This window comes from Lagopus leucura, unplaced genomic scaffold (assembly GCF_019238085.1).
Source record: "Lagopus leucura isolate 7727_CA_CO unplaced genomic scaffold, USGS_WTPT01 Super-Scaffold_760, whole genome shotgun sequence".
Classification (NCBI taxonomy): Eukaryota; Metazoa; Chordata; class Aves; order Galliformes; family Phasianidae; genus Lagopus; species Lagopus leucura.
The window spans coordinates 14229239-14243301 of NW_024962257.1; the positions used below are offsets into that span (position 1 = coordinate 14229239).

Genomic DNA, 14063 nt, shown 5'->3' on the forward strand with positions numbered 1-14063 from the left:
CATTGCCAGCTGTGATGTGTGAGGGTGGTGAGGCACTGGAACAGGTTGCCCAGGAGGCTGTGGATGCCTCATCCCTGGAAGCATTCAAGGCCAGGCTGGATGTGGCTCTGGGCAGCCTGGGCTGCTGTTGGGTGACCCTGCACACAGCAGGGGGTTGGAACTGGATGAGCTGTGGTCTTTTTCAACCCAGGCCATTCTATGATTCTATGATTCTATGATGGAAACTGCTCCTTCTCCACGCCAGACTGTGCCCAGTGGCAGCAGCTCTTGCTGGTGCCAGTGCTTACAGGAGAGAGTCAGATTGTTTTAACTGTGCATTTAGCTCTACTCCAGCTTGAAAATTATCACCTTTAAAGTAAGCTTATACTAAGATCAGGGCTGTTCTAGATTTAGCTACTGGCTTGGGCAGTTGCCAGCTGGGAGCCATTAGCAGGAGCAGGAAGGATGGTGTGGGCAGGAAGCTGCACAGGACACCACACCAGGATTTTGTTGTCTACCACAAAGCTAGGTCGAACACTTCATTAGAAGCAAACTGTGCCATGTTCTAATATTAGCAAATGTGCAAACAGCTTGCTCTGTCCGTTGCTGCTGTGCAGGCTGTGCCTTTGGCTCAGGCATCCAGTGCTTGTATACATTTAAACATCCCTTGAAATATGTGTCTTTATCTGTGAGGGCCCAATACAGGGGGAATCCTGCCCAGCAAGTTGGATAGTACACAAAGGACTCTGCTTGGATCCTTTTATTGATGCAGTAGTCCAAGCTGTTATTTCAGGTGGCTACAGTCCAGAAGGAGTGGATGTCAGGGCTGTCGGGCTAGGAAGGTTGTTGTGGCTCAGCCTTTCTGGGAGAGCTGTGTCTAGAGGCCCCAGCATGAGCAATGAGCTTAATTATTGCTGACAGGTCCCAAATTAACCTGCGGCTGCTGAGATGAAGAGAAGCACCTGTAGGTTGAGGAGTTTTATCTTCTGTGCTGATACCAGGCAACAGAAAAATAAATGGAGGATGTGTGTTGAGCTCTCACATGCTCATTTGATGGTATAGGAGACGAAGTTAAAATCAGTGACTGAAGGTTTCACTGAGCTATAGGGCAGAGCACCAGGCAGGCAGTGACCACAGTGCACTGGCGTATAGGGGCTATGGCTGACTGTGAGGAAGGAGAAAAGGGACTTGTGCTGAGCAAGATGCACCTTGGGCAAAAATTTACAGCTCTAGATCTTGAAAGAATTTACCATTTGCTTCCACAGCTATAGATCCCCACTTCAGTGTCTCTGGTACCTTCAGATTAACCTGAGGAGCTGCCTGCTGCAGCGTATCCTGCTGCAGGCACCCATGTGTGCTTATGGCACCTTATGGGCAGTAGAAAGGGCACGTGAGAAGAGATGTCAATACCACTCACTACATGGGACCAGAAAGCTGTGACTTCAACACAGTAATGTGTGTGGCAGGCGTATGGGCCCTGAAACTAAAATTGCCTCTTCTACCCAACTGAACCTAAGAGAAGAAATTATATGTCCATCCAGAAGCATCAAGCTGAATAATAGTCCTGCTATCCCCAGCACAGCTTCTTTTTCTATTGCTTTTCATTCATTCAAATGAAATGATTACTCTCTGAAAGTTGAACACTCTTGGTCAGTGGGGAAGGATGAACTTGGTGTAAGAGCAGATGGAACCATTTATTTCTGCTTGGGTTGGTACTCATTTCTCTGAAGGCATCTGGAAGTATTTTGACACCTGCCCTGATGCACACACCATGTTGTAGTAATATCAAGCCATGCTCCAGGCTCTCTAATCACAGTGTTTATGTAACTGGCACGCTGGGAGGATGCAGAAGCAGACATGGGAGCTCCCAGGAACGCAGGCAGGCCATACAGAAGACAGGCTCCATGTCCAAGGGTGCAGTCTGCCTGCTCGTGTCTTTATTGACCCCAGCTTTAATCACCAGAACTTGCATCTCCTCTTGGTCTATTCCCTCTGTGCTTATTAAAGGCACTGCCGAGGTTCTTGTACAAACCACTCAGCTAAACGGTGGTGGGCATCTCTGCCAATATACTCAAATTAGTACTGGTCTCTGTCTGACATTAGGAGAGAGAGGTATAATTAAGATAATTACAAGCAATTCAGTAGCGGACAGGGAGAGCAAACTGTCTTTCACATGAGAAAAACACACCATGTTAGCGACTCTGCCCAAACCATCACAGCACAGTGAAAAATTGGAGATCTCCAGCTGGCCCACTGGTGTCTGATCCCCAGCACAGCCCAAAGGTGACCCCAGGGATTGGGTACGCTCCCAGCACACCCCATGGGGTGGGTGACACGGTGGCTCCTTGCCAGATATGGGGTTGTGTTCATCTGTCTGTGTGCCTGGGTAAGTGAACAACACTTCTCCTAAGCCCCTGAGTGGGTGCTGGTCCTCACTGCAACACAGGGAAGCAGCTGGGAATTGTGGTTGTTGTATTTGACTTGAATGACCCTGGTGTGCCTTGTGGCTCTCAGGGTGGAACAGGTAAATGCTTCAGGACTCACACCCACTTCTTTCCCCTACTACTGGCATCCTCAAAGCAGTCTGTACTGCATCCTGCCTGGCTAGACAGCAAAGCTCAGCTCATCCGGAGAGCTCTAAAGCAGGAGACAGAAATGCCTGGTGTGCTGCACAGTTCTGCATTCTCTCTTTTGTGTGTTTCCCACCTGTTCCTCTGTTCAGGTCTGCTGTGACATCCTCTCTAGGTCAGGATGGAAGAAACAATCTGTGTCTTAAATCTCACTTAGACCTCTGTGTCAAGCAGACATTGCCTGGGACAGAGAAGGGGTTTCACATCAACATTTTTGCTGCTGCATCTGTACTGGAAGGACCTTCTTCAAGGCTGCTATGTGTCATCTGCAGGCACCTCTGGTGTTTGGAGCAGTTCCTCCGCCTTGGGGGTTCCACTATCAGCCATAGGTTGCCAGGCTGGAGTAGCAGAGCAGGCACATTGAAATACACCCAACTATACATCCTTATTACTTGAATTGAAGGCATAGACATGGATTCTCATCATCACAGCCCTGCAAGAAGGGAAAGGCTGGAGTTGCTGGTGTCACTAGCTGGAAAATCTCTGAGACAGAAGGGAGCAGCATGCTCTCTCCTGAGGAGTGAATTGCTCTCTGTCAGTTGTTTGATGAGAGCCAGGACCCTTGTCACCAAACCACACTGGTGTATGGCCCATGCCATCCCTGCCATGCACTTCTGCAGGTTGTCGTGTCCTCCCCAGCACAGTGCAGCAGGAAGCCCTGCAGCTCAAAAGTCACTGGTGATGTTGTTTTGTGCCTGGTTTGTTACATGGAAGTGGTTGTGTGCTTGGGCACATAGATGTGGAAATGATTTTGACTGAATGCATGAGTCGAGGACATCCCCACGTATAAACAGGCAGATACTGAGACTCAGAAAGAAGGGGGCTGCAGGAAAAGTGTGATGTGTAGTATTCAATTCTTATGTCAGTGTAGAGAATGCAGGAGCCTAAAAACAATCCAATTGGTGTGGGAAGACTGATCGAACCAACTGACTTTCTGCTTCTCCCCTCTTTATCCTCTTGAAGCTTGAGTCTCTGTTTAGGGCTATGGGCTTCAATTTACTGGGGGACAGATTAGGCACTAAGAGAAATGTGATGGAAAGCTGGAGGGGCTCTGTGTGCGAAGATGTTGAGAACAGTCACCAATGGCTCCAGCATGGGCACTGGGACCTCTCCACAGCTTTGTTTCCTGTGGTTCTGGTTGCAGCTCAGATGCACTGAGTCACATTCCAATATTAATTGGTCCAAATGAGAAACTAGGTGGGCTCTGTTCTGACCAGCTTGTTTGTTTTCCATTCGATGGGCATCAATTATCAATTTGACAGGGTGTTCTTACAGAGGGGCAAGGTGCTGGGTTCTCTGCTTTCTCATGTTTTGCTCTGGGGTACCATGCTCAGGGGCTTCCCTTCATTGGAGGCTTCCCCAGCTCTTCCTTGTGGCTTTGGGCAAGTGTGTGGTTTGAACTGTGTCAGGATTCCCAAAACAGAGGTGCTTCTTAAAGTTCTGTTCAATTCAGCTGTTCTGCCTGTTCTTATCAATTTTAGAAAGGAAAATAAGTGAAAACCAGTCAAAGCAAATAGCCAAACATAAAGCAACTCCTGGATTGTACAGAGTGTTCTCCACCATTAGGAACAGTCTCTTAAATCTCAGAGCTCGTTACTTTCCTGATTTATTCTCCTTCCTAATCAGTTTCTGTCCCTTTTTGTCTTTGGTGGCTATTAATGAGTTTTTCCATTTCCTTTGTCTGGATGTGCTGCTGATTGTGTTACTGCAGTTCAAGAAACAATATGAATTGAGCTGGGTGTGCAAGGTGGGCAGCAGGAGACCATTAGCACCCACCATTGATCTCTGTCTAAATGTTAATATGGTCACCTTTCTGTATGTCTTTTTCAAGAGGGAGCTGAACTAGGATTCTGACCAAAACCAGTTCTTAGGGAGGTGAATCCTGTCTTAGAATATTGGCTTTGTTCTGTGATTCAAGAGGAGCTGAGAGCAGCAGTGAGTGGGAAGGGCTCTCAGCCCCGCTTAGGCAGTTCCCAGCCAGGATATGAATAGGGGGGAAGCCCCTGGGGGCAACAAGTAGCCAGAAATGCCACTGCTGAGGAAGCTGACAGTTGCAGTGGATATTGTTTGAGAGCAGACTGAGGAAGATGGCTGGGTACTTTGCTTGGCAGTGCAGCCAGGAGGAGCAACACAGGTATTACAGGTGGTCCTTGGCTGTGGAGCCCTGGCTGGGGGTGGAAGGGGCTGTGCTCAGGAGCTTTGGCAGAACTGTGAGGCTGTTTCTCAGTAAATTAAGATTACTGGTCTTCTAGCACCACTAGTTTGGGAACAGAGGCAGGAGAGAGATGTGAGAGTTACTATGGGGACACTTTTCTCAGGCACAAAGCAGCAGGTTGCAAGGGGCTCCCAGCTGTCTGTGGTCTTGCAGCCCTTGCTTGACGTAGCAGAAGTGAAAACCCTGGGAATGCTGTGCTGCAAAGGAGTGCTCACACTGCCCAAGTTCTTATGCTCACAGGTAGCTATGCAGTAAGAGAGCCAGGTAAGACATGCAGCAAAAGAAACAACCCATTCCTCCTTCTGGGTCTTCGTCTGATTTGTTTCTAATTGCTGAGTTCATAAGTGCCTGATGGCTAGCAGTCAAGTCTGCTAATTACAGGGCTTGCCTGACTGCAATTTCTCAGTACATAGGGCTTGAATTCATCCATTCTGCAGAAAAAAAGGTGAACAGCAAGCTATGACAGCAATCCTGATGGTAGTATGTTCACCAGATTCCCCTCTCTGTGCTGAGACAGATCCTTCATTTGACCATACCTTTCCCTGCACAGAGTAGAAGCAGCTGGTTTTTTTCCAGGAGTGTATGAAGAAGGAAAGGTATAGCAAGAATAGGGGAATGGCAGACATTCTGGGGGTACAGCTGTCTGTCCAGCACTGAGGCTTTGCAGAAGGAGCAATAGGTGATACCTACAGAATACCTGTGGGTTTTCAGCTCTGATGAAAATCTCAGTGTTTGGGCAAATTTGCTTGTGCAACTTCTGCTAGCAGGACAGCAGATCTATGCTTCTCATGCACCCAAGGGATGTGGAACAGTTCTCTCTGACACGTCCAGAGCTTCCTGAGAGCTGTGTGAACAGAGGATGTGGGAAACTGGGTCTTCTGTCCCCCCAAACCAAACACCAAGGGATGGCCTGTGCTGGCTTGTGTGGGAAGTAGGTCTTAACTACCCCTCTTTAATAAGAGATTTCAAGGCTCTGTGTGCTGTGCTGCCCACCAGGCTCTGTCACTTCAGCCTACAGCCACTTACTCTGCTTACTCACCTCCCTGCTCCTGCTGGCCAAGCTATTTCTGATACAACCCAGGATGCTGTTGGCCTTCTTGGCTACCTGGGCACAGTGCTGGCTACTTTTCAGCCATCTGCCTACCAACAGCCCCAGGTCCTTTTCTGCTAGGTAACTTTCCAGCTACTCTTCCCAGTCCATATATATACAAGTGGCTTTACTCTTCCATCAGCTCCTTCAGCACTCTTGGGTGGATCCCAACTGGTCCCATAGATCTGTGTGTCCAGTGGTGTGGTATGCTGTTAAATACTGTTTCCCTTGGATTGTAAGGAATTCATTCTGTTCCTTGCCTTTGTCTTCCAGTTCAGTGGGTTGAGTACCCCAAGAAAAATCAGTCTTACCGATAGTAACTGAGGTAAAGAAGGCATTCAGTACCTCAGCCTTTTCCTCACTTGACTTCTTCCTTGTCAGTTCATGTTTCAGCACAGGGGCAGCCTGGTCTGGTGCCTTCAGAATTTCATCACTGAAAAAAATCCTTCTAGGACTCCTTTGCCCTTTAGAACTTCCTCACAAAGGTTTCTGCCAACCAGGTCTCTAAACAGGCCAAAATCTGTCCTCCCCAAAGTCTAAAGTAGGACAGTTCTACCAACTGTCCTCCTTGCCACCCCCAAGGATGGAGAACTCCATCATCACTGTGCCTCCAACCATCACATCACCCACAACATCTCCCTCTTAACAAACAACAGGCACTTTCCCTAGTCAGTTCTCTGACTACCTGTGTCAGGAAATCATGTTAGATGGGAAGGTGCTGCCTTTGCCTTCCTGAGATCTTGGGACTGAGCAGGAGCTTACCAGCAGTGCTGGAGGTACCCAGCCTAGGTACACTGAGCTTTTGAAACCCCTGCCTGTGGCTCTTTCTCACAGCTGCATCTGGCAGCAGAGTTTTTTATGTGATGGATAACACAGCTAGTGGCATCTGCTAATGCATTTCTGGATCTGGGTTTTCTCCTTGGAACAAAGACTCTTTCCCATGTCACTCTGTAGCTGAGCTGCATGGGGAGTGAAGGATTTCTGCTAGCTTTTGTTTAGGGGAGGCAGGAAAGTATCTATCTTCTGCAAAACAAACCATGTAAATTTGGTGGGGAAACTTAATACTGTTAAAATCTTTGTGCTTCTTTTGGTGGAAAAACAAAACAAAAACATAAACAACACAGTTGCTTTAGATTTAGATTCCTGCTGGTTTGAGCATGCCAGGAGCTTTCCAACAGGACTAATGAGCAATGATAGATGTGCCACAGCTTGATTAGTTCTTGTCTGGTGGCTTCTGCACAGACAATTATTTTTGCCCAGGAAAAGGCTGCTGGTGAGAAAGCCCTAGCAGTAATGTTGCTAAAGATCTTTGCTATCAATCTGATTCAAGCAGAAGAAAATCGACCCTGAATTCCTTATTGATGAAGGTGAGGCAAAGAAAGTGCTTCCTGTTGGGATGGGGCAGCTGGAGGCTGTGCAGTTAGCTGCAGAACTGAGCAGAGGGACTTCAGCAATACTAACGAAGGATGGGATGCAGAGGGTCCACCTTGGAGCTGTATTCTGAAAAACTCATATCTATTCATGACCCAAGCTAGAAACAGCAGTCCTTGGTCATCAGCCAAAGGAGAGGGTGCACTCTGCATGAGTTACACTGGTTATCTGTGGTGCAGGCACCATAGGTGATATCATGTAAAAAGCCTATCTGGAGCCTCAAAGAAAAATCATCTCCAGACAAAAAGACCTTTACAGTTGGTCAGACCAGAAGGACAGAGTTGCTGAAAATGAAAATGAATAAAAGAATAAAGAAAAAAGTGTTTCCTGTGTTGTTGGCAAGGGCACAGCGGGAGTCAAGAACCAGGCTGGATGATTCCTTCTCCCTGAGCCAAGGGTTTCCTCTGCCTGGTTTGTTCTTGAGCTGTCTGGTTCTGTTCATGCACCAGGGATGCATCACTGCCAGAGGTGGGAACTATAAACTTTGGAGTATCTACTGTTCTGTTGTTTTATGAGAGCTGTCTGTGTATTTCTGGGCTGCAGAGAGCTCTCTGCCATTTGTTTCAGCTGCCTAACACAGGCACCAGGGGGTTCTTTCCATGGCAGAAACCAAACCATAAAGCAGTTTGTTTATGGCAATCACCATTAGCTGAATTTACTACTGCTGCCAAGAGTAAACCTGGAGAGTCATGTATTGGTTTCAAACAGGCTGGAAATTGTTCTCCAGCTTGTTAAGTCCAACTCTTGTGAATGAAGAGAAGTTGCCCTGGTGGTAGAGAAGTGGGAAGGATTGGAGAATAGTATGTTCTTTAGAGAGGACAAAATAAGGCAATTGGGTGTAGGAGTCCAGACTCTGTATCTAAGAAGCTTCCTTAAGAATCAGGATGAGGAGTCATCAGAGAAGTGCTTCACTAATGGAAGTGCTCAGCATCTGCTGGGCAAGCTGCTGCCCTGGAAGCACTTCTTAGCAAGCCAGCAACTGCAGCTCTGCAGAGAGTCTCCCCTTGAATTCTTGCTGCCCAGCTCTGGTTGGAGTGTAGAGTCTTTGGGACAGGAACCACTACCTCTGCACTGGGTTCTGCATGCTGTGCACATGTGGTGAGGGGCCATACCTGGGGTTTTCAAGATGACCTGCAGTGGAACTGGTAGCAGTGCTGGACAAGTAGCAGGGCTTTGCCAGTGGGACTGAGAATGCATCAAGCTGGTTTGGAGGTCCAGTTATGTTTTGATCCATACAGGATCCAGTCTTAGAACTGGAAGGAAAGTATACATTGCTCCTGTGTTTGTCCAGCTCTATAGGACTGCAATCACTTGTTGAAAAGGCAAGAGAGCCTCTGAGTTAATGGGGAGAGTTGGCTGGACTGCACTGAACACAGCAAGGAGGTAATGGTAAATTATCCTCAGTCTTGGGTGCAAGTCTCTGGTGTGGGGTCTGTTGTGTTTGCAGGTTTTCTCAGACCTGTTTTTCAGATCAAACTCAGTCAGCTGGAGAGGATTTCTCCATCTCCAGTAATTTAGTAACAGCAGAAAGGCATCTACTAACATCTAATCAGCCTCAGAAAAGGAGATGAGAGTTTTCTTCCCTGAAGCTACAGGATTGCATGTTTGGCACTCAGCATGCCCTGAAGACAACCATCTGCTGCACTGTGGAGAGAGAGCATCCCTTTTGCAAAGACTCAGCTACGCAGGCGGGGCAAACCATAACTGAACTACCCAGCTCACTCTGACCACTGGCTGCTTGACTGCCCACAGGGCAGCCAGAGAGCAATGGATGGGCAAAGCTGCTTTTATATGTTGTAGATTCTGAGCTGTGACTGATGGAGCTCAGTTATCTTCTGAGAAAAATAACATCTGTGTTGCGGAGTGATTGATCTGACATGAAGAGATGTGCAGGCAGGGTAAGGGAAAGCCTGTACATCTCTGGGCAGTGACTCTTTGCATGTGTGGTTTCCTAGGCAGGAGTTTGATGGCTTGAGGCGAGGGAGAGCATGTGACCATAGGACCATATGTTGATGCAGCAAGGTGATGATGGTGACCTCTTGGCAAACCCTGGACCAACCCCATCCAGAAACTCTTCCTCTGAACCTCCTCCTGCCTGGGCCTGGTCTGAGGATGAACGGAGAGGCTCAGTGATCTTGTCAGTAAGCACGGCTGTGGTGTGGGAGCGGGGATGCGAGGCAGGGTTTGGCTCAGTAGAAATTGCTGGATAGTAATTTTTGTAGTACACTGATTTATACCAGTTAAGAAAAAGGCCACAGTGAAGTGTAGGTAGTCCATTTCAATCCCAGTTCACCATCAGAAGCCCCTCTATTGCCTGGATTAGGGAAGTACATTTATTTACTCTGGGTCAGAAAAACATCTCCCTAGTATTTACAGCAGCAACATCGCACACATACAGACAACCCACAGCCCACACCACAGGAAAGGACTTGGTCACCAGGAGAGCAGTGCAGCCAGTACAGAAGCCACCACTGTAACCATCCACAGGCAATGCTGGTTGCTCTCTGTCCCTCCTTTGTTCACCTGGCCCTGCTCACGCTGCCTGTCTCCCTTGCCACTCCATAAGAAACACTTTGTCCAGATCAGACAACAGGAAGCAAGAAGGGACCATCTGACAGCAAACAAATGTGTCCAATGTAGTGGGGCTGCTAAGCAGAGGACTTAGAAGGATGAGAGTCAACAGAAGAGCTGGAGCATTAGTCCTTGAACTGCAGGTGGGCTGTGGATCAGGAGCAAGTGTGGGTCCATTCCTTCCTTTGTACACAAGATGTGGGGAGGTGGCTTAGGAGGACAATTGGTACCCAGAAAGAAGAGGAACAGCAAGGCTAGAACCGGGATATAGCAAGGTTTCTGTCTTGCCTTTCCTAGCATCCTGTCTCATTCAATGGGAGAGAGTGACCTGAGGCAGATGGCACAGCTGGGCTGGTAGATGGTGTGGAGCTACTAAGAAAGGTGAAGATGCTTGGAAGAACCAGAGGGGACTGCCAGGGAGTCTGGGTTCAGCTCACACCTGTTATTTTCTTCATGCACCTGAGACACTTCAGTGGAGCCTGCCTCAAAGCCAGGCACAATGTGAGCAGCGTGTAACACATGCACCTTGTTGCGGTGCTTTTTCCTCAGGAGACAGCTGAAGACTTTTTTGAAGCCCTTACGGAAATGCTTGGATACCAGGGCATAGACGATGGGGTTGAGGCAGGAGTTGGCATAGGCCATGCAGTGGGAAAGCAGACGGAAGGCATAGGTGGCCTGGTTGAAAGGGAAATCTCCATAGAGGTATCGGAGGATGACTACGTGGTAGGGTAGCCAGCACAGGCAAAAAAGGATGGTTACGATGATGATCATTTTAGTTACCTTCCGCTTGGCCTTCTTGGACTCTGACATGTCCTCCAAGGGTTCCACTGCTGTCCACAGGTACTTGATGGTCCTGGTGTAGGAGAGGCTGATGACCAGAACTGGGATGACATAGCCAAAGGCAAACGTGCTGGTGTCCATGACCTTGCGTCTCCACTCCTCCCAGCCAGGCATGCAGATATAGCTGGACTCCCACTCAATCAGGTCATAGTAGCTCAGGTAGGGCCCAGCAAAGACCACAGAGAGACCCCAGATCACAGCCATGGCAGCCACCGCGTTGTAGGGGGTTCGCAGCTCCCGGGAGCGCAGCGGATAGCGGATGGCCAGGTACCTGCAGGAGAGAGCAAAGCAACTGGAGCTAAGATTTCAGCCAAGCCTGGCCACACAAACACCAGGAACAAGAGGGCTTCCTTCATTCTCCTGAAGATCCCTGGGTGGCCCTACATGGTATCTCATGGCCCCTTAGAAATATGGTCCTGCGTAAAACAGCTGTTCTCTTTGTAGTAAGGATGTGTCTCCTCTCATAGGTGTGGGCTGGCTGACTCATCTGCATATGATGGGGTGGGTTATATGCTTGATCTAGAAAGAAATAGGGCTGTGGAGACCATACAGATATTCACTGCTTGGTGGAATTTGTCTAGTAGTTCCAAGATCAGAGGAAGCTTCACTTGGTGATGGATGCAGTGCTGGCTCCTGCCCAGTCAGGGCCCATTTTCAGCCCTCTCTGGCTTTCACAGATTCGACTGGTAAGGGAAAGATTGGCTCCCTCTAGCTAAGGTTGTCTGCCTCCACCTGAGTACCAAAAGGGCCAGGCAGTCTTTGGGAACCTGTCTCTTCCATCAGCAGTGGCCAGTGTGACGGCCAGCTTTGCTTATCCACCTCCAGGCAACACTGCAGGACAAAGCTGGCAGAACTGCCTTTGGGGTGGTCTATGCTGTTGCACACATTAGGTAGGAGAGGGAACAAGCAGCAAATGGGAATCTCTTTTCCCATGTTTGCTTTGCACTCCTGCAAAGTAGATGTTAGAAAGAAGGTGGCTTGGTGCTGATGGGTAAGGGACAGAGAAGTGTTGTCAGCACAAACAGGAGCACAACCACTGCAGTCTCCACCTGCCAGCACCCAGGGAAGGACATCCATGTGATGCACTGTCAGGCCAGCAGAGCAGGTTGAATAAAACAGGCAGTTGGTCAAAAGGGTCACACATGTGCCAAAACTCTTGTTGCTTGCTGGTCCTTTCATCCTGAAAGCTCCAAGCAGCTGTGTAGGAGTCATGCAACGTTATGCTGAAATGCAGATGCTGCACAACAGCACAAAAGTGCCACCAGAAAGGGAAAGGACACATGCACAAATGCCCTGCCAACACGTCTTTTGGGCGGGTGTTTTTGAGATTGCGCCCCAGTTCTGAGCAGGCGGGAGCAGCAGACTACAGACAGGTGATGTAGGTACAGGAAAGCAGGAGGCTGAAATGCTGCCGTAAGAGTTGTCCATCTGTCATGGTTGTCAGTGCTGGCCTGAGCTGCTGGCTGGTGTTGGTCAGGAGGTTCACAGGCCTTGGCTGAGGGGTGCCCAGCACAGAGAATGTGTAGACAAGGTGGAGCATGAGAAATCTCAGATTTCTTGTGACAACAGCTAGAGTACATAAGCACTAGAAACCAGAGGAGTGCGATGTTTTTGTTGGGAATCCTGCACCATCACCCCATCTGGGATGCTAGCCTCTTGGAGTGGAACAACTGCCTGATACCAGGGCCCTGCAAGCATCACCCGAGAACAGGATGAAGTGGAAGGAGACTGGAGGAATAGACCGACCACGCTGCTCACTGGGACTTCATCCATCCCAGAGGTTCCCTATTATTGAGACCTGGGAGCACAGGTGCTGAAGTGTTCTTCTGCCTGCAGCCTTGTGATCCTCTTTATTGCAGAGGGCTGTTTGACCCTGTCCTGTCTTAGTACCCTTGGAAGCAAGCACAAAGAGCAAGATGGGCCAGGGCACATACTGTGTATGGCAAGTGAGGCTGAGTCTTACCCCAGCATGGAGCTCCTCCGCATCCCACACCACCAGCGCGGACTCAGTCAGTAGTGGGGCAGCTGACAGCAGTCACCCTGAGGGAGAACTAGGCAGTGTCCTTGGGAACAATTTAGATGCCATCAATAAGGCCAGAGCAGCCTAGGTAGTTTTCCAGGAAGAAACATGCCTCATGGCATGGCTGCCCTCCTGCATAGGTGCTGTGGAACACTTTTCCCAGAAGGGCTGGGAAAGGTGAGGCAGCAAGAACTGTTAGGTGACAGGTTTTGTGCTGGGCTGGCAGCTGCAGGAGAATGAGTGATCCCTCTTGTGCATTTATGTGGCATCCCCCACCATGCCCTCGGTTCACCTTGCTGTCCCCACATGAAACTTTTCTGCAGTAGTGGCTTGGGGATAGACATTACCTCACAGCGTCACCTCTGATCTGGAGCTAGGTGATGAGCAGTGGGTGTTTCTGGCAGAGGGTGGAGCTGAGTTTCTCAAGCGCCCTAACCTGTCTGGGAAGCACAGACAGGAGCAGCACTGGCTCTGCACTCAGGAGAGCTGGAAGTGCTGCTTGGGGTTGTTAGAGGATGGGAAACCCAGTCCCCAGACTGCCTTTGGGACAGACCATTGCCACTGTGGTTTGAGTGACTCGCCCAAAGGTGATAGGCCATGACCTTCCCACGCTCTCACTCTACCCAGCGTCTCCTGACTGTCCTCCTTCCCCAGCCCCAGCGCATCGTCAGGCCGTTACCTGTCCACAGAGACGGCAGCCAGTGTGAAGCTGCTGGCGTACATGGTGAGGTAGATGAAAAAGTGGACAGCCTTGCAGATGAAGGAGCCGAAGACCCAGCCCTCAAGGGAGTAGATGGTGGCCTGGAAAGGCACGCAGAAGACAATGAAGAAGAAGTCAGCCAGGCTGAGGTTGAGGATGAAGAGGTTGGTAGTGTTGTGGCCCATTTGCCTATTGCGCAGCAGCACTGCCAGCACCAGGCTGTTGCCAACTGTGCCCAGGAGGAAGATGAGGGAGAAGACCACAGGGACAATGACACTAGCAGGGCTGAACTGGTAACTGTCAGAGGAATTCCAGTACCCAGCCAAGCTGGTGAAGTCCTCGTGCTCCATCGTTCTGTGCTGTGGTGAGGTGCTGGAGCCTGTGGCAACACAGGGAGAGAGGTGAGAGACTGGAGAAGTGCTTCTTGGCCTGTTAGGTTGGCTGATGGATCTGTTGGCTGGCAGGACACAGACAGCTCCGCTCTCAGCTCTGAGACACACATGCATTTCAGCAGGTTCTTCTGGTCACTGCTGCCCTGTAGGATAGGTGTGGGTAAGGTGGGAGTAAAGGGTTCTGTGCTGCCCCAT

At 49.4% G+C, this 14063-nt stretch overlaps 2 protein-coding genes across 6 annotated transcripts in view; one reads left to right on the forward strand and one right to left on the reverse strand.

Annotated features, from left to right (window-relative positions):
• ROGDI (rogdi atypical leucine zipper) overlaps positions 1–14063 on the forward strand; it is a 63037-nt gene that overhangs the window by 21381 nt on the left and 27593 nt on the right. For 2 of the 5 annotated variants that reach the window (XR_006177590.1, XR_006177594.1), the window contains exon 14: positions 9301–9486. The exons of the other annotated variants lie outside the window; for them this stretch is intronic. The gene's annotated coding sequence lies outside the window, so the exon portion shown is untranslated. The remainder of the gene's footprint in view (positions 1–9300; positions 9487–14063) is intronic. 5 annotated transcript variants of the gene reach the window in all.
• LOC122175968 (galanin receptor 2b-like) lies at positions 9665–14004 on the reverse strand. The gene is made up of 2 exons (XM_042864046.1): positions 13456–14004; positions 9665–11027 (listed from the first exon to the last, which is right to left on the reverse strand). Exons 1-2 carry the CDS (start codon positions 13980–13982, stop codon positions 10289–10291), a joined length of 1266 nt encoding a protein of 421 aa, XP_042719980.1. The 5' UTR covers positions 13983–14004; the 3' UTR covers positions 9665–10288.